This window comes from Bombina bombina, chromosome 3, assembly GCF_027579735.1.
Source record: "Bombina bombina isolate aBomBom1 chromosome 3, aBomBom1.pri, whole genome shotgun sequence".
NCBI classification, from domain to species: domain Eukaryota; kingdom Metazoa; phylum Chordata; class Amphibia; order Anura; family Bombinatoridae; genus Bombina; species Bombina bombina.
In genome coordinates, this window is record NC_069501.1 from 817832502 (window position 1) to 817857160 (window position 24659).

Below are 24659 nucleotides of genomic sequence, written 5' to 3' on the forward strand. Positions count from 1 at the left end.
AGGCATTTTATAATGCTATATACCCCATGTAACAGGGTAAGAGTCATTACCAAATGAAAGCAGCCAATTAGGAAGCAGAGATGGCACGTGAATAGCTAAGCTGTGAGCTACTGTGCTGTACCTAAAGGAATTAGCTTTCTGGCTATCAGGAGAGATTGGGGATGTCTGTTTTGACATTTGAACGACAGAAGCATGAACTCACGTTTAAGGAATGTTTGAAACTGTAGGATGGAGCCTTCTCATATCCCTCTCCATTTTCTTCCCTCTTCTTGCAGAACAGCACAGCCTTCTCATGTAGGAATAAGTGTCTCTGCATCGGTTTAAACCTGGCTAGGTCTTTCACTTTTGAATGGCCCTTTTTATGATCTGTCCAGACACTGAATGATCCTTGCATCAAAAGTTTACCAAGTTCATTTAGGTTTCCCTGAGAAAATATTAAATCATTACTCACAATGTCTTATTGTACATATCCTCTTTAAACATCAAAGCAATGAGCAGGGTGTAATGATTCAGTAACAGATATTAAATGATCTGCTGACCCTAGGGTTGCCAGCGTTCCTCCACAAAAATTGGTGACTGGGCACGATGATTGGTGGGGTAACACAATGCCCCCAATCTTGATCCCACATGTATTTTGTTCCACATCTGAGCAGTCATTTTACCCCTTGGCTTCCAGTAACATACAAAATAATAATTTTACATATTTAGCTGTCAGAAACATAGGTAAACAAAGGGGATTTGAACCCCTGTGACTGCCCCTTACTTATTTTGGATAAATATTTGTAATGCATTGAGGCATAGAAGGCCTTTTCATTTAGCTAACACACAGGGACTTCACAAAAGTACTAGGCACTGAAATGTCAATTTTTCTTTAAAGATTTTACTGTACAGCAAGCTAAAATAATGGACTGTCTGGTTGAATACTAGGCATCTGACAACCCTAGCTGACCCTGATATTACAAAGGTGTTGTGCATAATATGTGATACCTTTTGTACTTGTCAAAGTCACATGCACCAGGGAAATTCAAATCAAAATGTAACCGATAGAAAATATTTAATTTATGGAAATAAAACAACTTTGTGATATACATTTATTACTTATTGTGCTTGCTTTTGCCTTAAAATATGTCTGAATTTGTAATTGTTCCACACTCCCTGAAGTGACTGTATCTCAAATCTGTAAAGTAAGTATGCTGCACATTACCTGACCCAGCTACATACTACACTGTGCCTAGAGCAGGGAACAAACACATTTACAGCTAGTCCTCATTCGTCACAGTCAAGACAGATAAGATAAACATACTCACCAGGATTTTCTTAAAATATTTTTTTTCTAGAATACTGGTAAAAATTGTACTTGCTATCAGAAATGCAAAGCAAACTGTATTAGCATGATAGACACGCATAACCAAATCAGGGGAGTAAGACTTGTAACTTACCTCATATCCGGTGATAGCAATCTGATGCATAGAATCGTTGACAGCTTTAAGAATGCCCAAGATTGAGGCCAGAGCTTCCTGCAGATCTTCAGCTCCTTCACAGTTTTTACTGTACTTTAACATTTCCTGACATACACAAAAAAACGTCCATAACGCAATGGGTCTATAACACTATATAAACTGGCAAACTCATTATGGTAGCAACAAATATTCAGTTAGGATACAGCATTCTATTTCAGCGGAACATGGAGGAGGCTTACCAAGCCCATCAAAATCACAACAGAAGAAAAGACCTCCAGCTGCAATCAAATTTAAAATGGACCTCTTTTTTCCATATCAGTGCAGGGTCCCACAGGTAAGGGCTCAATACTAACACGTATTCATGCTTCCATGAATAAAGGGATAGTATTGAGCCCGAAACATCACTTGTTAACCTGTGGGACCCTGCACTGATATGGAATAATGTTTCATTTTAAATTTTGTTGTAGCTGGAGGTCTTTTCTTATTAGTGATACTCATCACAGTACACATTTAATTTTATTTTATTAAAATATTAAATAATATTGTTGAAATATAACAAAAACCATAGCATTTATTGTTAGCGTAAATTTTTACATTTTTGGTTCATTTTTCTGGCTGCCATGCAATATTTACATAAATGTGTGTCAGGTTCATCTTTTGAAGTGAAATACTCTATACAAGTATATGTCAAAAAGTAATTGCACTTGTTACCTTTAAAAGCAGCTGGTATTTTGTTATTCTTTGTACAGGCTTCAGTAAATAGGAGTCCAGGCTTAACTTATGATCAAGTTTCCTCTGACACTCCTACAATACACAAATCAGAAGAAAATAATTTTGTAGCTTTAAAGGATATATTTTATATAGCGTTAAATGGACAGTTACCTCATTTTTTATTTAAAGGGATACTAAACCAATTTTTTTATTTCATGCTTCAGATAGAGCATGCAATTTTAAGCAACTTTCTAATTTACGCGTATTATCAATTTGTCTTCATTCTCTAGCTATCTTTATTTGAAAAGCAGGAATTTAAAGCTTAGGAGCCAGCCCATTTTAGGATCAGCACCCTGGATAGCACTGGCTTATTGGTAGATACATTTAGCCACCAATCAGCAAGTGCTACCCAGGTGCTGAGCCAAAAATGGGCTAGCTCCTAAGCTTTACATTCCTGCTTTTCAAATAAAGATGGCAAGAGAAAAAAGAAAATTTGATAATAGGAGTAATAATGATAATAAGCATAGATTATATTAATCACTGCATCAAAATGTTTTAAATGTATTTACAATTGTCATTTTATTAGCAAGTTTTGTGGGCTTTCCTAAATCAGAACACCCCCGGAATACATCCCTTGAAAAGCCCGTTAAGTATGTTTATCTAATGTACATTGATCGCAGCCAAAAAGTAGCAGATGTAAACAAGCTTCTATACTTATCTAAGAAATGACTGAAGCATATTGCTAGATCAGTCCATCCAGGGCCGGATATATAATAAGGCAGAGTAGGCATGTGCCTACAGGCACCCTCAATAGAGGTGCACCTATCTCTGCGTATTATGAATACCGGTCAGCCTGCAACCTTAAAGGGACACTGAACCCAATTTTTTTTCTTTTGTGATTCAGATAGAGCAGGACATTTTAAGCAACTTTCTAATTTATTTGAAATGCAAGAATGTAAGTTTAGATGCGGGCCCATTTTTGGTGAACAACCTGGGTTGTCCTTGCTGATTGGTGGATAAATTCATCCACCAATAAAAAAGTGCTATCCAGAGTACTGAACCAAAAAAAAGCTTAGATGTCTTATTTTTCAAATAAAGATAGCAAGAGAACGAATAAAATGTGATAATAGGAGTAAATTAGAAAGTTGCTTAAAATTGCATGCTCTATCTGAATCACGAAAGAAAAAAAATTGGGTTCAGTGTCCCTTTAACTAAGAAGGCTGACAGCAGTGAAATAACAGCACTACGCAAGTGCGCATGAGTGGCGATCTTAAAGATTAGTACACATGCGCAGCACCCGGCTTCCCCTAAACAGTACTGTGCATGAGCAGCAACCTTAACAAAGATTAGTATGCATGCACGGCACTCGGCTTCCCCCGTGCATGCACAATGCTTGCAGTGGTTTTAACAAAGATGGCTGCCGCACATGCGTGGTGCTGTTATTTCACTGCCGGTGGCCATCTTAGTTAAGGTCACCAGCACAACGGTGAGTGCTTCTGATTTTGGTACCTACAGGCCCCTGGGCTGTAAATCCAGCTTCAAGTCCAACAGCAGCATTTTTAACTGTATAGTATGTGCTCAAATCTTTTTTTGGTAGAAGGGATTAAATACAATTTTAAGAGGTAATTTAAGAGAAAACAGTTTATTGGGGATTTAATGTTTCTTTTATACACATTTTTCACAAATTACCTGAAAAAATGTTGCATCTGAGCATTGCCGCCATAAACTCTCAGACCGCGGCTTGTTTTGGCAGTATTTTTCATAGATCTGGAAATCTTCCATCTTCATTTGAAGAAAGAGAAATATCTATTAGTTTAAGGGCACCACATTCATTATAGTAAGCCAAAATATCTATACATTTTTAAACAATTGCTTTATGACACACTAGGCATTGTTCAAACTGTGTGATATATAACAATATTGCTAATAATTTTGTATGCTTTGAGGTAAGCTGCATATCTAAATCATATATAGTGTTATGAAAGAGATGCATTCTGTTATCTAGATTCAATTGGCAAGTCTGTTAAAGAGACTATTTTAGCTTTCTCACTGTGCACATATCCTGTAGAGAACTTGGAGTTGAGACTGATGTTGCTCAGTGTACATGTGCAGTGCATTAGTCTGTCAAACACATGAATGAGTGTGTCTTAACCAATAAGTGGCAAACTAAATGGAAATTAGCACACAGTGATTATTATTATCTGTTATTTGTAGAGCACCAACAGAATTTGCGGAATTGTTTTAGAAGGGTTGATCTCAGTGTACAAAGAAAGGCTAGAGAAGTATATTGCAATAGTACACTAGCACTGTAGAGACAACTTACTATTGACTTTTATGTCCCATTTAGTAAGAAAGGACCACTGCACTTACCAATGATTAATTTAATTTTATAAAGTTTATTTATTAATATATGAAGAGGTTCTTATACTGTGACCTTTAGAATAAAAGATATTTTTTGCCAAGTATGCGTGACAGCACTTGTCTCAAGTCTTAGTTAATCTAACACACAATGCCCAGGAGTTATTTTGCGAAACATTTCTAGCGTAAATTGAGTGAAATTGGTACCGCGAGTATATTAATATCATCTGTGTGCGTGTTTTATAAGCGGAAAGTAAAGTTCTCCTGATTGAGTGTTAGTCTTGCTTGAGTACAACTTACCAGAACTAAAAGTAAACCCTGATGTCTAATTATGAGGTTACCAGAAACATACCAGTTACACCTTATACAAAAGCCAATCACTAATACAATGACCATTTACAATGAATATCCCTTACAATACAAGTTACAAGTGTTCACATGGATACATGCAGTTTACATGTGTAGCAAAATTAACCTTCTCACTTCCAAATGAATAGAACAACTTGTAGATCAATTAATCAAACATTTTAGCTGGGGCATTATGGGTATACAGTAAATGTGTGTCAGAAGTGGGCATTTATTGTTAAAAAAACCTTTTTTTTATTTTGGCGTGGTTTTGGTTTAGAAACAAGATTAACAGTACAGGATATTAAAATATTGCATAAAAAAGGCTGCGGTTTTTCTCTGGTCACCATAGTGCATTTAAAAAAAATGTCTCACACTGTAACACATGTTTTCTAAAAAGGCTTTATTTTTAACATTGAAACTAATGAGCTTCTTCTTTCGTGCAAAACTGTATCGTTGTACCAACCGGAATTGCAGAAACAAGCATAGAAAAAAATTATAATGAACTATTTTACAGTATAATGCATTTAAATTACATGTCATACACACATATACCGTATACCCCTGATGCTTTGGCTCAAATGGATTAAAGGGAGATGAACCCCAAAATTTTTATTTCATGATTTAAAAAGAGCATACAATTTAAAACAAGTTTCAAATTTACACCTATTATCACATTTACTTAATTCTCTCCACATCCTTTGTTGCAGGAGCAGGAATGCTCAACTGGGCACAAGCTGAAAACATCAGGGGCGTGATCCGATATAGATCGTAATTTGCGGCGCAAGCGAGGGAACCCCCGCAACCCGTAGTTTCAGCTCGCAACTCAAGCTATCCATTATACCCCGCCGGCAATTGCTAAAGTGCCATAAGTCGGATAAACTAGCGATGTCCAGAAATCTGCTTAAGTACAAATTTCTGGAGTCGCCAGTGACTTACGGCACTTTAGAAACAGCCGGCGCCTACAAAACCTGACTAAGTTATTAAATCTCCCGTACTGTCTAACACGCCTCCCAAACATAGCCCGACACGTCTAACCCTCTATCCGCTATCCCCCTCACTCTCCTAATAATAAAAAATATATTAACCCCTAAACCACCACTCCCAGACCCTGCCGCCACCTACATTAACTACCCCCTAATGTGAGCCCCTTACACCGCCGCCACCTAGATTACCTACCCCCTAATGTGAGCCCCTACCCCGCCGCCATCTACATTACCTACCCCCTAATGTGAGCCCCTTACACCGCCGCCACCTACATTACCTACCCCCTAATGTGAGCTCCTTTCCCGCCGCCAGCTATATTAAAATTATTAACCCCTAATTTAATCCCCCTACCCCGCCGCCAGCTATATTAAAATTATTAACCCCTAATTTAATCTCCTTACACCGCCGCCAGCTATATTAAATACATTAACCCCTAATCTAATCCCCCTAATCAGCTGTATTACCAGCCCTTAAAAGGGCCTTTTGCGTGGCATTGCCCCAAAGTAACAGCTCTATTACCAGCCCTTAAAAGGGCTTTTTGCGGGGCATTTCCCCAAAGTAATCAGCTCTTTTACCAGCCCTTGAAAGGGCTTTTTGCAGGGCATTGTCACAAAGTAATCAGCTCTTTTGCCTCTAATCTAAATCCCCCTACACCGCCGCCACATATAATAAATGTATTACCCCCTAATCTAATCCCCCTACACCGCCGCCACCTATATTAAATAGATTAACCCCTAATCTCACCCCCCTACACCGCCGCCAACTATATTAACTATATTAACCCTAATTATATTAGGGTTAATATAGTTAATATAGTTATTATATTATATATATTAACCCTAATTATATTAGGGTTAATATAGTTAATATCGTTATTATATTATATATATATTAACCCTATCTAACTCTAACACCTCTACCTTAATTATTATTAAAATAAATCTAAATAATATTAATAATATTAACTAAATTATTCCTATTTAAATCTCAATACTTACCTATAAAATAAACCCTAAGATAGCTACAATATAATTAATAATTACATTGTATCTATTTTAGGGTTTATATTTATTTTACAGGTAACTTGGTATTTATTTTAACTAGGTACAATAGCTATTAAATAGTTAATAACTATTTAATAGCTACCTAGTTAAAATAATTACCAATTTACCTGTAAAATAAATCCTAACCTAAGTTACAAATACACCTACACTATCAATAAATTAATTTAAAAACTACAAATATCGAAATTAAAATACAATTAAATACACTAAACTAAATTACAAAAAAACAAACACTAAATTACAAAAAATAAAAAAATATTACAACATTTTTAAGCTAATTATACCTATTCTAAGCCCCCTAATCAAATAATAAAGCCCTCCAAAATAAAAAACATTTCCCTACCCTATTCTAAATTACAAAAGTTAAAAGGGCCTTTTGCGGGGCATGTCCCAAAGTAATCAGCTCTTTTGCCTGTAAAAAAACCCACAATACCATCTCCCAACATTACAACCCACCACCCACATACCCCTACTCTAAACCCACCCAAACCCCCCTTAAAAAAACCTAACACTAAGCCCCAGAAGATCTCCCTACCTTGAGTCGTCTTCACCCAGCCGGGCTGAACTCTTCATCCAATCCGGGCCATGTCTTCATCCAAGCGGCAAAGAAGTCTTCCATCCAGGGGTTGTCTTCATCCAAGCGACAAAGAAGAAGTCTTCCATCCCGGCGATGTCTTCATCCAAGCGGCAAAGAAGAGGTCCTCCATCAAGGCGAAGTTATCCTCCAAGCGGCATCTTCAATCTTCTTTCTTCCGACCTCCGACACGGACCATCCAGCTGGCCCGACGACTGAAAGACGAATGAAGTTTCCTATAAATGACGTCATCCAAGATGGCGTCCCTCGAATTCCGATTGGCTGATAGGATTCTATCAGCCAATCGGAATTAAGGTAAGAAAATCTGATTGGCTGATCCAATCAGCCAATCAGACTCAAGTTCAATCCGATTGGCTGATCCAATCAGCCAATCAGATTGAGCTCGCATTCTATTGGTTGATCGGATAGAATCCTATCAGCCAATCGGAATTCGAGGGACGCCATCTTGGATGACGTCATTTAAAGGAAACTTAATTCGTCTTTCAGTCGTCGGGCCAGCTGGATGTTCCGCGTCAGAGGTCGGAAGAAAGAAGATTGAAGACGCCGCTTGGAGGAAAACTTTGCCCCGATGGAGGAGCTCTTCTTTGCCGCTTGGATGAAGACATCGCCCGGATGGAAGACTTCTTCTTTGCCGCTTGGATGAAGACATCGCCCGGATGGAAGACTTCTTCTTTGCCGCTTGGATGAAGACATCGCCCGGATGGAAGACTTCTTCTTTGCTGCTTGGATGAAGACATCGCCCGGATTGGATGAAGAGTTCGACCCGGCTGGGTGAAGATGACTCAAGGTAGGGAGATCTTCTGGGGCTTAGTGTTAGATTTTTTTAAGGGGGGTTTGGGTGGGTTTAGAGTAGGGGTATGTGGGTTGTAATGTTGGGGGGTGGTATTGTGTTTTTTCTTTTACAGGCAAAAGAGCTGATTACTTTGGGGCATGCCCCGCAAAAGGTCCTTTTAAGGGCTGGTAATAGAGCTGTTAACTTTTATAATTTAGACAAGGGTAGGGAAATTTTTTTATTTGGGGGGGCTTTATTATTTTATTAGGGGGCTTAGAATAGGTGTAATTAGCTTAAAAATCTTGTAATCTTTTATTATTTTTGTTTTGGTTTTTTTTGTAATTTAGTTTAGTGTATTTAATTGTATTTTAGTTTAGATATTTGTAGTTTATTTAATTAATTTATTGATAGTGTAGGTGTATTTGTAACTTAGGTTAGGATTTATTTTACAGGTAAATTGGTAATTATTTTAACTAAGTAGCTATTAAATAGTTATTAACTATTTAATAGCTATTGTACCTAGTTAAAATAAATACCAAGTTACCTGTAAAATAAATATAAACAATAAAATAGCTACAATGTAATTATTAATTATATTGTAGCTATTTTAGGGTTTATTTTATAGGTAAGTATTGAGATTTAAATAGGAATAATTTAGTTAATATTATTTAGATTTATTTTAATAATAATTAAGTTAGGGGTGTTAGAGTTAGGTAGGGTTAATATATATATATATAATATAATAACGATATTAACTATATTAACCCTAATATAATTAGCTTTAATATAGTTAATATATATAATATAATAACTATATTAACTATATTAACCCTAATATAATTAGGGTTAATATAGTTAATATAGATGGCGGCGGGGTAGGGGGGTGAGATTAGGGGGTAATACATTTATTATAGGTGGTGGCGGTGTAGGGGGATTTAGATTAGAGGCAAAAGAGCTGATTACTTTGTGACAATGCCCCGCAAAAAGCCCTTTTAAGGGCTGGCAATAGAGCTGATTAGGGGGATTAGATTAAGGATTAATGTATTTAATATAGCTGGCGGCGGGGTAGGGGGATTAAATTAGGGGTTAATAATTTTAATATAGCTGGCGGCGGGGGTAGGGGGATTAAATTAGGGGTTAATAATTTTAATATAGCTGGTGCGGGGTAGGGGGATTAAATTAGGGGTTAATAATTTTAATATAGCTGGCGGCGGGGTAGGGGGGATTAAATTAGGGGTTAATAATTTTAATATAGCTGGCGGCGGGGTAGGGGGATTAAATTAGGGGTTAATAATTTTAATATAGCTGGCTGCGGGGTAGGGGGATTAAATTATGGGTTAATAATTTTAATATAGCTGGCGGCGGGGTAGGAGCTCACATTAGGGGGTAGGTAATGTAGGTGGCAGTGGTGTAAGGGGCTCACATTAGGGGGTAGGTAATGTAGATGGCGGCGGGGTAGCGGCTCACATTAGGGGGTTATACATTTAATGTAGGTGGCGGGTGGGGTCCGGGAGAGGCGGTTTAGGGGTTAAATACTTTATTAGGGATTGCGGCGGGGGATCGCGGTTGACAGGTAGATAGACATTGCGCATGCGTTAGGTGTTAGGTTTTATTTAGCAGTTCGCGATTGACAGGTAGATAGACATTGCGCATGCGTTAGGTGTTAGGTTTTATTTAGCAGGTAGTTTAGGGAGCTACGGGGCTCCAATACTCAGCGTAAGGCTTACTACGCCTGCAATTTGTGGCGAGGTAAAAATGGAGTAAGATTTCTCCATTTTCGCCACGTAAGTCCTTACGCTGTATAATGGATACCAAACTGCGCTGGTTTGGTATACCTGTCTATGGGCCAAAAAACTACGGCCGAACGCAGAAATATACGAGCATAACTTCTAGGTTACGCTGTATATGTTATACCAAACCAGTGCAAAATTTGGCGTCGCCGGCTTTTGCGGGCGGCGCTGCATATCGGATCGCGGCCCAGGTGAGTGAATGACAACAGGCACATATAAGAAGCCACAAATCAGCAGCTAGTTTCCAGTAATGCACTACCTGAGCTCATCTAGGTATGCTTTTCAACAAAGGATACCAATAGAACAAAGCAATTTAGCATTTTACCTGCTGGAGTGTATTAAATTCTATTAAATTGTTTTTATTTATTTTATTATTTGAAATAGCTGTTTTTTTCCTGTTGTATCCTCACCTATATTGTACACTAGCTATAGAAAGCTGTGTAAATAAAAATGTTTAGAATAAATCAAGCTCCCAGTGGGGATAGGATAAGAGAGTTAAATAAGATATTCTTATTATAAAATTAATTATACAAAATCAGAACGGTATATTTAAAATACAGAATAAGTCCATAAAATATCTCAGGATACACATATTATTAAGGTTATATAATTATGTGTATATAACCTTAATAAAAGACAATAAAGTGCCTGGAAGCAAAAGTCCATGGCTGGGACGAATTCTCACGGTCAAGATGACCATCCTCCCGCAAGTCCTGTACATTTTCCAGACGTTACCTATTTCAATACCAAACTCATACTTATTTAAATTACAGAAATTGATAAATACATATATGTGAGAGAGTGAGTGTCTTTGTGTGTGTGAGAAAGATTGTGTGTGTGTGAATGCATATGTGTGAATGTCTAAGTGCAAATATGTATATATGTGTTATTGTGTGTGCGGTGCAATAGTGTTCATGTCTGGCCTGAACTAAAGGTGGCATCCCAACTATCGGATGTGTGTGTATGTGTTTATGAGGGTGTGTATGTATGTGTGTGTGTGTGTATGTCTGAGTGTGTGTCTATACGTATATATGTGTTTATATCTGAGTGTGTGTCTATGTGTGTTTATGAGTGTGTGTACATATGTGTGTCTTTATGTATATATGAGTGTGTGTATATAGTAATTATCTAACAGGGTTTTCACACTGTCTTTTTGGCACATTATCTTTTCTTGCCTGATTTTCTTTATATCTGTCCCTAATTGTTGTCAATAGAGAGATATAGATAAGGGGAAAACTTACGTTCAAACATAATACTAAACCTTTATGTTTATATCTTAAATATTTAAACAAATAATTGTAAAAATACATCTACATATTATTCTTAGACTAATCTATGCTTTGAATACATCATTTTTTCCCTTGCTATCCCAGTTAGTACAAGCAGCTTGGAAAAGGTTGTTTAGAGTAGTATCCTGCTCAGAGTCTACCTTGACGTGGGCAGCAAAAAATGAGATGGAGGAGGGCTCTGACCATTGGTTTAGTAAGTGGCCCCACAATTTCTAGTGTGGCAAACGAAAACAACTGTGTTACATTAATCTTTTGTTGCACTTCACATTAAGAAAAAGTTATTTAAGCAAGTCGAACATCACTTTAAGGGTGTGGGCAGTGGCGTAGTGTGTGTGTGGGGGCACTGGGGCAGTTCCCCCAGGCGTATAATTCTTAGGGGTGCAAAATTAAAGAGCCATGAGGTGCGTTCTCCAGTTTCCACCACCGCTTTCACTGAGTGTCTCACATGCAGCGCCGGGAGGAAGTGATCATCCTAGTGGTTTGTGTCTGCACTTTTCATTTCTACCTCTAGGTGTCACTGTTCCGTTATAGCTCAATGTAAATAGTTACTGTGTTCCTCTCTAGACTTTTCTCCCCTTCCGAGCTCTAGTGCAGTGTGAGATCTAGCAGCAGACCTGAGATAGGTGAGATGTGCAGACTCCCATACTCTATATTGTGCGGACTCCCATACTCTATATTGTGCAGACTCCTATACTCTATATTGTGCAGACTCCTATACTCTATATTGTGCAGACTCCCATACTCTATATTGTGCAGACTCCCATACTCTATATTGTGCAGACTCCCATACTCTATATTGTGCAGACTCCCATACTCTATATTGTGCAGACTCCCATACTCTATATTGTGCAGACTCCCATACTCTATATTGTGCAGACTCCCATACTCTATATTGTGCAGTCTCCCATACTCTATATTGTGCAGACTCCCATACTCTATATTGTGCAGACTCCCATACTCTATATTGTGCAGACTCCCATACTCTATATTGTGCAGACTCCCATACTCTATATTGTGCAGACTCCCATACTCTATATTGTGCAGACTCCCGAACTCTATAGCTATAAGATGGTAATATATATTTATACATGTAATGTCCATCTTGTCTTTTTTATTTACATGTGTATTTTTTTTTTTCTCACATACTTTTTGTGATAACATTTTCAACTATTGCATAACCAGAGCACGAGGAATTCTGTATTGGGGGTGCTGGTGGGTACAATAGTGAGGTGGTACAGTGAGTGGTAAATTGAGTAGCACTGTGTTTGATAATTGCTACAAATATATGCAACATACACACTACATAAGTACACACAGAGAAAAAACACAATAAGAAAATATGTAGGGCTAGGCCTTTAACTTCCTTTGAAATTCGGTGTTATACCCCACAGTCAACATATGGAATATTGTCCCTATCATACAAATTATTGATAAGTCATCATTCTCGAATCTCCCCTCCTAGGTAAAGCAATGGGAAGACAAACTGCAGGTACATTGGTCTGACAAGGATTGGGGTATAGTTTTTACAGACATGAGTAAGTATCTTGAGATGAATTTCAAGTAACAATGTTTACAATACTTAACACCAACAAGGTTAGCTGTGATATATCCTTCATCCCGACCAACTTGTTGGAGAGGTTGTGGGTTAGAGGAAATATTACACATATTTGGTGAATTGTCCTTTGATACAGGCCTTTTGGGTAAAAGTAGTCAAAGAAATTTAGAAAGTTATACACTTTTCACTGCCATTAGACCCGGTAATATTTCTGTTTAAAAAATACCCCAAATTAAATTGTATAAATCGCTCCACATTATAAAGTATAATGATCAATTGTACTCCATACCCAGTCGTGTATTTAGGTTTTGTGCTGCCCTAGGTATTCAAAATTCTGCTGCCCCACCCCCCCACATTTTAGGCCTTAAAATGTTTAGGTCAGGGTGTAACGTAAAAAATTTTCATGGCATTTCCAGATTTCTTGAAACAATATTTCCACAAACACAATACTAATAGCTAAATAAATGAAAGGTTCAGAGTTACTGAACCTAACTTTAAGTTTCATGAGCAGTCTCTTATTATACCCCTTAGAATGTAAGCTTCTTGGGCAAAATCTCCCATTATACACCTCTAAAGTAACTGTAAGTTTCTTACAGATATAACCACCAGCAATCTAGCATACAGAGTGCAGGAAGGTATAAAAAATAAAAATAAAAATATTAGACAACTTCATGATGAGACTGAACTGCTCCAGTTTGTTCTGTCAGGGAGGCCTTGGTGGTGGAGAGTGTGATGTCACATGGGTGTGGAGGGATACACATTACCAGTGAGCAGCCCAAAAAAAAAAAAAAGAAGGCCACCACACTCCAATCAACCAAGCTTGCAGCGTGCTGCTTACACCCCCCAAAGTCCAGACAGGCAAGTACTCTGCTGGAGCAGGCCCTGGGTAGGAATTGCAGCTGCAGGTCCTACCTTGGGGGAGGGAGGTGGTCACATCCCATTTATCTATCCCTTGGCATCCAGCACTATGGGTCCAGACTCCAGAGTGATAGTCAAATCAAAACAAGTGCTCCACTGGTGCTGCCCTGGATAGGAACTGCAGCTGCAGGTTCTACCTTAAGGGAGGGAGCACTCAGCAGACTAGTAACACAGTTGCTTGATGTGAGTCAGTACAGTGTGTCCCAAATGGCCCACTGTCTTCCCCCTATGGCTGCTCAATACATGCCAGACTAATGCTAGTTAAGTCACTTGCTGCTTCCAAAAGAGACTCAAAATGTGCTGCCCCTTTCCAATTTTCCACCTTAGGCAAGTGCCTTGTTTGCCTAGGCAAAATATGCACCTGTCCCTACCTCTGACATAAGAGCTGCAATGGACCCTAAACCTTCCTGCCCTCCTTATACTATATGTAAGAGTCAGGTTGTGAATCTTACTACAGTTTGTGAATGAGTTATCATTATTTTAGTCTTATAAATCAAAGTATTTAACCCCTTGCTCGCCATTCCTTATGTAGTAGTAGACGTGCAGCCCTCCAGGCAGTCAAGGGCTTAAACAATTTGTCTAATTCGTTTACTTAGAATAATAACATAATAATTATATTTTTACAGTTTTCTGCAATCCCTTTTAAATATTTAAACTGCACCAAAATCTTAAAATGTCCTATTCTGCCCTAAAAGGAGTGTTAATATTTTTTTTTTTATTTTCTCACTGTTTTTGGGAGGGTTAATCATTTTACAGTAAAATAAACTGAATAGTATAGTAACATTTTGGAAAGTTTCCCACCTTAATTAATGGTAAAAGTAATTTTTCAATGTGTGCGTTTGTGTATATATTGCTTTTAATAACTATAAATATATATTCATCTCCCCATGTGTATATATATATATATTACTTTTAATAACTGTAAATATATATATATATATATATATATATATATTATGTATATATTGTATATATTGTATATATATTGTATTATGTACAATTATACTTAAAAAAAAATCTAATTAAAAAAAATCAACATTTAAAAGCAACATTTAAAGAAGCCTTTAGTGTTAGTTTTTTGTTTGTTTTTAAGCACAGGGATAAGAAAATGTGAATACAGTAATAAATATAACAAATACATTATCTTATTTAGTCAGTACATACATATAAATGGAAAAAGCATAGCTGTCCTTTAAACTGGATGAATGTCAAGATTAATTATAACACAAATGCTATTTGAAAACCACTTTCTGCCAGCCCAATTCTCTCTGTTCCAGATGATCTGCTGGTAATAGGGACAACTTACCCTTTCTAGAAAACATCTTCCCACTAGCTCTGGATAGTCTATGTAATTTTCCAGTTCTCTTAAGAATATTCTAAATAAAAGAATAGAGTCAGAACATACAGATTTTAGAAACTATCATAAGAAAAATACATATTAAGGAATTCTATGAAACCAATGATTACTAACTAAGAACATTAGTACATTTGTATAATATTATAGTGAATGCATATACACTCATATATCCTAAATGTACCTTTTTAAAAGCACATGGGCACAAACCCATACTTCAGCCTTGGAACCTAATTTCTCCTGAAACTACTAAACAGACTTTTTTATTTCAAAGGGCCACATAGGGCCTCAACCTCTACTTGAAACAGGGCATACTTGAAAACGAGAGAAATCTCATTGTATCCTTCCTGGTAAAATATTTTATAAATAAATGTCAAAGGTAAAACAAATCAGTTTGGGGTTTTTTTCTGCACGGTTAGGCTGTGGCTCAAGTTTCTGAGCATTACATTAAAAGGGACAGTCTACTTGAAATTGTTATTGTTTAAAAAGATAGATAATCCCTTTATTACCCATTTCCCAGTTCTACACAACCTACATCTCTGTGATTACATTGTATCTATAGCTAATTATCTCACAGTCACACCCTATTTACATAGCCCTGTCAGGGCTGTGATTGGGTAAAACAAATGTTAAAACAAATTATTAGCCACGCCTACTAGATTTAATCTTTATTTTAGTGACAACCCCTATATGGGGATTCTATAACATGTAACCCTTCTCATATGTCTTGCAAAAATGTATACATATAAATAATTATAGTGGGACCCATTCAACTACTACAAATTTTTAGAGTTTTAGAAACCCTTTCTTACGTATATGATTATACGTTACGGAAGATGAATTAATGATCCTGAATAAAGGACTTTCTTATTGCCCCCAACAGGACTATGATTATTTAGAACTACAGAAAGATCTATATCGGTTCTTTAGAACTATTAAGCTTAAAAAGTTTCTTTACAAGTGTATCCCATTCTTCTCCTGATACAGCAGTGAGTAATGTTGATATAAATGCTATGCAAAGGTTGAAACTAAAAAGATTTGGGTTATTTAACAAAAGTACATTTACCCCTACACAGGTAGGTGCTGGGTCCAAAGCTTTATTAAATTGGTTGACAATGATGTAGCTGACATGTGTAGAAAGCACTATAGTAAATTTAAAAGGCACCCTGTGAGACAAGGTTTAACCAATAAAGAGTTAACTTCACTAAATGGGTTAAAAAATAATAAACAGCTCATCATTAAGGGGGCGGATAAGGGAGGGGCCACTGTACTTATGGATAAGGAATTTTATGTGAATGAAATCAAAACACAATTATCAGATACTGCTGTGTATAAAAGATTGCCCACAAACCCTGTATTTAACATCCAAAAAGAGGTTGAGAGTTGTGTTAACATTGCTGTAAAAAATGGGGGTAATTGAAAAAGATATTGCAAAGTTTCTTTTGGAATCAGAGGCAGTTACTCCAGTTTAATACACACTCCCTAAAGTACATAAGTGTTTAACTTCCTCCCCTGGACGCCCCATTGTAGCTGGAATGGGCTCTATTTTATCTAAAGTTTCAATTTTTTTAGATAGGGCTTTGAGACCCCTTGTATTATCTAATTCCTATATTCAGGATACAAGTGATTTTATAGTTAAATTGCAGAACCTGTCTATTGATGGGAACAGGGGCATACTGTTTAGTCTGGATGTAGCATCTTTGTATACCTCCATCTCTCATGAGGCAGGTATTGGTGCAGGAATTGATTGAAACAGAACTTAGGTATACCCTTGCCACAACTAGACAGTCCCTTTTAATTAAGAATAATAATGAGAAAAGAGAGAAAAAAGAGAAAGAAAAATCTGATAGATTGGTTTTCATTAGCCAATATTCTCCTTTAAGTTAAAGGTACAGAAAATTTTACTTAAACATTGGCATGTGTTACAGACTTGTGAATCAGATGTTTTAGAGTTCTCCAAACCTTTTATGCCGGCCTATAAAAGAGGTAGAAATTTTAAAGATTCACTAGTCAGAGCAGATATTGGCCCACTTAAAAAGAGGGGGGTTCAGAGCTATATAGGCAAGAAAAATTGGGGGAATTTCCCATGCCTTGGTTGCTCTAACTGCAACAACATGATTAAAGGGCCCCACCTTTAGTCATCCTAGGACTGGACATATGTTTTCTATTAAGGATTATTTTACATGCAACACAGAATATGTGGTCTATATGATTAAGTGTCCTTGTGGATTGGGGTACGTCGGAGAGACCACCCGTAGTGTCCGTGAACGTATGGTTCAACATAAAAGCAGTATCAGGACAAAAAAATTGGATGCCCCTGTAGCTTGTCATTTTTTGTCTGCTGGACATAATCTTAATCAGTTAAGATTTCAAGTGATAGAGCATGTTCCAGTACCTAGAAGAGGTGGGGATAGAGCTAAAATCCTTAAGAGTAGAGAAATGTTCTGGATTAATAAGTTGGGGACATTACACCCTAATGGGATGAATAGGGATTTTGACCTATCTGTATGCCTTTAATGCATGTCTGATTAGATATAATGTTATTTAATTCCTTTTTTCTTTCTTTTTCTTTTGTTACAGATGATTATGGATTCCTGTTCTGCTAATTTACTTGATGTATGTATATATATACAATTGTATTCCAATGTATATGAGGTCGGTGAGTTTCACCTGAACATTACTGAAATGTATAACTTTGCTGACATTTACCTGTGTACCTAGAGTAGTATGTAAGGGGTTAATTTGAAATGTGCAGCTTTACAGGTGTGTGGGTGTGGTTAAGATGGTATTTAAGGATGATTATGTGTAGAGTTTAGCCATACATGACTAAGGACTGTGTCCGAAACGTTGTTGTTTGATTTTGTTTGGTCTGGCTACTCCTCAAGCTGAATAAAGCATCTTGAAGAAATATTTTGGTGGGTGCTCGCTTCACTTTTGTTTATGTTATTTGATTAATTATGATAGACCTCCTTATGGGGTCCATCAAATTCATACTGGTTCATAACATGTAAATGTTCTTTCTATTATTGTAATTTTCTTAACCCATTGTTTCAGTCTTATCTTATTTCCTGTTAGGACACTACAATAGCAATAGTAATAATATCAATAATAGTGAACAACAGTAGGCTATTACGCCCCACTATATTATCAAAGTGTCGTTTTTTCAACAAATTAATATACTTTGACATCATATTCAGTATTATACAGTATTATACATTCATTGTACATACAAGAAAATATCAATTAAAATGCTTAAAGTAAAGTATGCCGCAGTAAACTCGAGGCTGCTGGGTATTTACATAAAATGGAAAATTCAAGAACAAGGGGGTCATGAACTCAAGCTAAAGGGTAGTAGATTCAAGAGTAATTTGAGGAAGCACTTCTTTACAGAAAGAGTGATTTATTTATGGAATAAACTTCCTCAAGAGGTAGTAGCGACAAACACTGTGGGGGGACTTTAAAAATGCATGGGGACAAGCATAAGGCTATCCTACAAACTAGATACGTTTATACTATTAGGTAATATAGGGCAGACTTGCTGGGCCTATGGCTCTTATCTGCCGTCAATATCTATGTCTATGCTTAATATCTTTCCTCTCCTTCATTTTCATTCTACTCTTTGTTATGTGTTGATGCCAAGTTTAGACAAAATGGGTTCAGGTGTGCCTATGGCATTACTCTTAGTCACAAGGGCCCTATAATCTACACCCTGAAATAACTTCTATGTTTCCTATCATATATGTGTCATATATAGGTGTATTTTCCCCTCCCAAACATATGTATATATATATAGTAGCGCCTCCTTCTAGTTGCAAAACTATCTCTAATTAGTCCTAGTTAGGCTGAACCATCATACATGGATAATATTTCTAATTATATATAAGAACTAGTTGTGTGGTGGAGGAAGGGGGGAAGGAGTTGTGTATTGTATATACTATATATATATATATATATATATACACTCCCTCCAGAGGAAGATAATTAGCTATGACTACAGCATAATTGTTGAAACGCGTCAGATGATCTCACAGCCACAGCCTACCCATGTGTGCGCTATCCTGTATACCGTGACCTTTTAGCGTTTATCAAATAAAGGATTACCATTTTAACTGACACTCCTGGACCCTGGTTTGTTTTTCTTGTATCTAAGGCCTCGACAGGACTGCGCTTATTTCAGTGCTTTTACAAACGTGAATTTTATACCAATTAGTGTTGGGTTCCTTTAAAACTCTACGGGAGTGAGCACAATGTTATCTATATGACGCACACATGAACTAATACTGTCTAGAGGGCGGCCCTGCAGGGGTTTAGAGGCTGTAACATATATTAATATAACAATGTTGGTTGTGCAAAGCTGGGGGATAGTAAAGGCATAATCTTTCTTTTTAAGCAAGTACTGGTTTCTGAAAAAAAAGTACATTTTGCATTTAAATATCTCAAAAACTACTGACGGTATTTACATCACAAACGTCTAGTAATTCTTACTCTCCATCTGATATCAGTTTCAGTCATGTTGTTACTGGAATCTGAAACTGATTATTTTTTTAAGTAACTAAAACTAGAACAAATAACAAATTGTTTTCTTTCAACAATTTGTATAGACAGACACATTTAGATTACAGAATCCCTTCAAAGTCTAAACTGTAAAACAAATATTAGGTATAGTTTTTCCCCAATTACAATCATGTGTACCTTTTAAAATATATAATAACAATAGAAAATAAACCTGTTTATGAAAATGATAAATCTCTTCCATGTTTGCCAAATAACACATCCTTTTTATTTTGTAGCATTGGAGAGAGGAGGTGCATCACTATCGGATTCTCCTCTCAGTCAGCGTAAGCCCTGAGAAAAGCACAAAAGGAAAACAAATTAGTTATATTTTTTTTTTTTTACGCCAACACCTGCCATAGTGATGACCATACACTGCCCCCACAAACACCTTGACACTTTTTTATATAAAATGTTGTAATAATAAACATTGCAGCATAATTTAAAGGGGACATGAAACCCAACATTTTTTTTTCATGATTCAGACAGAGAATACAATTTAAAAAAAAGTTTCAGTTTACTTCTATTATCAAATTTGTTTTGTTCTCACTTTATACTTTGTATGAAGAGGAAATAGTGCTTCCTTGCTAATGTAGAAACATTGTTGCAAACCTGCCTGCCATATAGCTGCTGAAATAACGTGGCACTCTTCTGAGTTTATGTTTCCTGCTTTTTAATAAAGGATAACAAGAAAAACGAAGACATTTTGATAATAGAATTAAATTAGAAAGTTGGTTTAAAATGATATGTTCTTTCTGAATCACAAAAGAAACATTTTGGGGTTTTAAGCCCCTTTAACGCTTCTGCAATTAAATTGCACATGTGAAAGAAATCCAATGGAATGTCTCTCAAGGTGAGGTGGTGAGGTTTATAAAAAAAAGAGCAGAAATATGAAATAGCAAAGCAGATTTTTTCATGCATATCTTACACTTTGTAGAAGGGACTTTTCTTACAGTAGTAAAACTATTTACAATTTTACATTAAATTGCACCATATCAAAACATTAATTATAAAAAAAAAGCTTCTCTTCCATTTTTCTAAACTGACTTTTTATGTCTCTCTCTTTCTGATACCTTCTCAGGTTTCATATGACTTTGTTTCTGTCCCTATCATATTTTCCTTGTAGTTTAGTTTCTTCCTTCTCACCAAAAAGCCCTACTGGCTTGTGAAACCATAAGTATTTGTGAGGTCTCCTGGGATATGCATTAGATTTCTATAAAATGCAAGTCATTAGGGGTAGACCTCAAGAGTTCCAAAGTATTTGACAAGTTTATTTTGCTCAGCCTCCCTTATTACCACTATTACATCTACGTTTATTCCCATCCTTATTTTAACACAAGACATGAGAACAGAAGAAAAAAATAGTTTAACCATTAAGTTCCTTATTTACAGTATCAAATGCATTTAATTTATCAAGAGTACTTGTACTACATTGTGAGATATCAAACATTACAATGTTTTTATATTTGTTATTGGTTATCTAACAAGGTATTCATTTGCCCCTCCTTAAAATGGCCAGCTACATTACTATTAACATGAAAGCAATAATTTGTACCCAGGTTTACTAAATTAAGAGATTTCAGACTTGCTGGATAAACATACTGACTTCTACGTACGTACCTCAAGGACGGAGAGCAGCTCTTCCACATAAACCCGTTCTGTCTCAATAAGTTCATTCATAACATGCCTGGAAACAAAACCGTTTGCTTTCAATATTTAGCAAATCTGGTTTAAGGATGAATGTGTCTTTATTTAGGTGTTACTTTGTGTAAGAGAATGTTTGTGCTGCTTTAAATCAGCTCAAGTACACAAGTAAATATGAAGCACCTAGAAAAAGTGATATACAGGTAGCCCTCAGTTTACGCCGGGGTTAGGTTCCAGGAGGAATGGTTGTAAATCGAAACCGTTGTAAATTGAAACACAGTTTATGATGTAAGTCAATGGGAAGTGAGGGAGATAGGTTCCAGGCCCCTCTCAAAATTGGCATAAGTAACACCTAATACATTATTTTTAAAGCTTTGAAATGAAGACTTTAAATGCTAAACAGCATTATAAACCTAATAAAATAATCACACAACACGGACTTTACTTGCATTTTTCTGCAAACAGTTCTTTCTATGCATTCCAGTCTGCACTGATTTATAGACAGGAAGATCTTGTTCCTTTTAAATCTGCTTGATAGCTCAGGTCTGGTTAAATTCATTAATTTCAGCTTGCTTGGCTTTGCCTCAAAACAAGCTGACAGCTCCACCTACTGGCTATTTTAATAAATGCACTGCTTCTCAATGCTTTTCAATAGCAGTCACATGACTGGAAAAAAAGGTTGTTATTCTGAAACGGTGTAAATTGAACCGTTGTAAAATGAGGGCCACCTGTACTGTATATTTCATAGAGATGCGTGAGCAAATCTGCACATTTAATAAGATCACTAAGTACAGTCACAGAAATATATATTGCAGTATTCAAATCTCTTACACCCATCTTTAATTTACAGATTGTCACAATAAAATATCATAAAATCTTGATTTCACAAACATTTTGCTTGTTTTTCTATAATAAAATTCAAATGCTTAATCAACAAAATCAACCTTAATTTATGTGGTTCATCAAAATATTTTATTATCATATAATGGAAATTCTTTCAGCATGTAATCAAAATAATCATCAAATATTTATTATATAGGCATTTTATTGGAGACACATACATTGCAATATAATGCTCAAAAAAACTCTTAAAGATTGTGTGTGATTTTGGAACAGCTCATATACTGTATAGTGAATAATTATGTGCCCAGAATACAATTAAAACTAGAAACCATACAGCAAACAAGATAAACTGAACTGCATTTCTGCATAAATAGCAGGAATTCCTACTACTAGAAATTTGCCCACAACCTGTGCTTATTTACTGTGAGTAAATTTCTTATATGGAAAACAGCATAAAAATGAGCGTCTTTATTAAGGTATAATATTAGGTATTCCAAAATGAGTTTGTTCTCTCCTCTCATTAATGAGGTTTATACCATACATACCTTCTAAGCACTGCTAGATTTTCTTCATTGTCCATCACTGAATGAGATCTTCCATCCACCTCGCTCTACAAGTAAGAGGATACATAAATAGCGTTAAAAGGAACATTAAACTAAAAACTGAATTGTAGTAAAATATTTAAAGACCGTGTACATGGGCCAAAATATGTAAGGAAAGAAATACACCTCTTAGAAGGCATTGTGCACTCTTGGACTTTTATCTTGAATACACAGTCATCCTTAAAGGAACAGTCTAGTCCATAATAAACTTTCATGATTCAAATAGGGCATGTAATTTTAAACAACTTTCCAATTTACTTTTATCACCAATTTTGCTTTGTTCTCTTGGTATTCTTTGTTGAAAGCTAAACCTAGGCGGTTAATATGCTAATTTCTTAGAACTTAAAGGCCGCCTCTTATCTTAATAAATTTTGACAGTTTTTCACCACTAGAGGGTGTTAGTTCATGTGTGTCATATACATAACACTGTGCTCACGCACGTGGAGTTACCTAGGAGTCAGCACTGATTGCCTAAAATGCAAGTCTGTCAAAAGAACTGAAATAAGGGGGCAATTTGCAGAGGCTTAGATACATGGCAAACACAAAGTAAAAAGTGTTTTAATATAGCTGTGTTGGTTATGCAAAACTAGGGAATGGGTAATTATCGGATTATCTATCTTTTAAAACAATAAACATTCTGGTGTAGACTGTCCCTTTAAGGCCAGGTATGTAGCTGCCCAACTCCCTCCCCCCTCCCACCTTTAGCCACCTCTGCCTCCAAGAACCATTCCCTACCGTCTGATCCCCCCATCCAATTGAAACCCCTCTCCCTCATCCGCCCTCCCTCCTTCTCCCTCCCTGCCGCTCAACACTTTTCTTGTGCAGTGCAGCGGTACCACCCACTCCCATCCCCTCCCTCTATCTCTCTATCTCTCTATCCATCCCTCTATCTCTATCCCCCTATCTCTATCCCTATTCCTCTATCTCTATCCCCTATCTCTATCCCTATTCTCTACCTCTATCCCTCTATCCCTATCCCTCTATCCCTATCCACTCCCACCCCCTCCAGTGATGGGCCGCCCCCCCCATCCTAACCCTCCCCCGCCACCAACGATTGGCAGCACCACCGCCCGATGCAGAGAGGGACTCTGCAAGACTATTTCTGAACTGCCCCACTCGTGGGGCATGCAGAAATAGCACAATCTCGCTTCTTTTAGTGAGATTGCGGCAGAGAGAGGGCCAGGGCTTAACGACCAGTGCTGTCCTCGCGCTCGTCTTGTGCATAGGCGCTGGTCGTTAAGGGATTAAGGCCAGGTATGTTTGTCTCGCGCTGCAGTCTCTACTGCCCATGACTGCATCGGACAAACATACCTGGCCTTTTATAATATAGGATGTGTAGTAAAAATATTTTGCAAAAGTTGTATTTTAATGGACCTGCCTTTCCTGCGATTTACCACTGTACATTCTAGGTTTTTTAATGTCACCCCAGAAAGGTTTAAGTGGATCCTGCAACATGAACTAAGTAGTTGTTTGATCAGGGCAGGAGTGTATATGTATTTAATCTGTATCAAGCATTAACAAATCACTGTAGCAACCCAGGCCTCTATCATAGATATCAACAATATTTACCTCATGTTCTTTATAAGTCATATTCAAGAAATACAAAAAAATACAAAAAAAATCAGTAGTACCTTTGTTCTCTGGAAGTTCATCCGTCGCTGAGAAGCACTTTCTGAACTAGATCTGTGCTCAGATGCCCGTTGCAGAACTAGTTAAAAAAAAAAAAAAAAGACAGTAAAGTCAAAATTAAAATTTCAGTCTCAGGAGCAGCAATTACACTGCTGGGAGCTAGCAGCAGTTGATTGGTCGTTGCACATATAT

The 24659-nt window shown here is 36.8% G+C and overlaps 1 protein-coding gene across 1 annotated transcript in view; it reads right to left on the minus strand.

Moving 5' to 3' along the window:
• Positions 1 to 24659, minus strand: part of MCF2L (MCF.2 cell line derived transforming sequence like) — a 353557-nt gene that overhangs the window by 62885 nt on the left and 266013 nt on the right. The window contains 10 exon segments of the mRNA XM_053707774.1: positions 203 to 424; positions 1440 to 1565; positions 2172 to 2264; positions 3861 to 3953; positions 15151 to 15223; positions 19929 to 19957; positions 19959 to 20024; positions 21352 to 21436; positions 22782 to 22846; positions 24470 to 24546. Coding sequence (XP_053563749.1) covers positions 203 to 424; positions 1440 to 1565; positions 2172 to 2264; positions 3861 to 3953; positions 15151 to 15223; positions 19929 to 19957; positions 19959 to 20024; positions 21352 to 21436; positions 22782 to 22846; positions 24470 to 24546 — 929 coding nt within the window.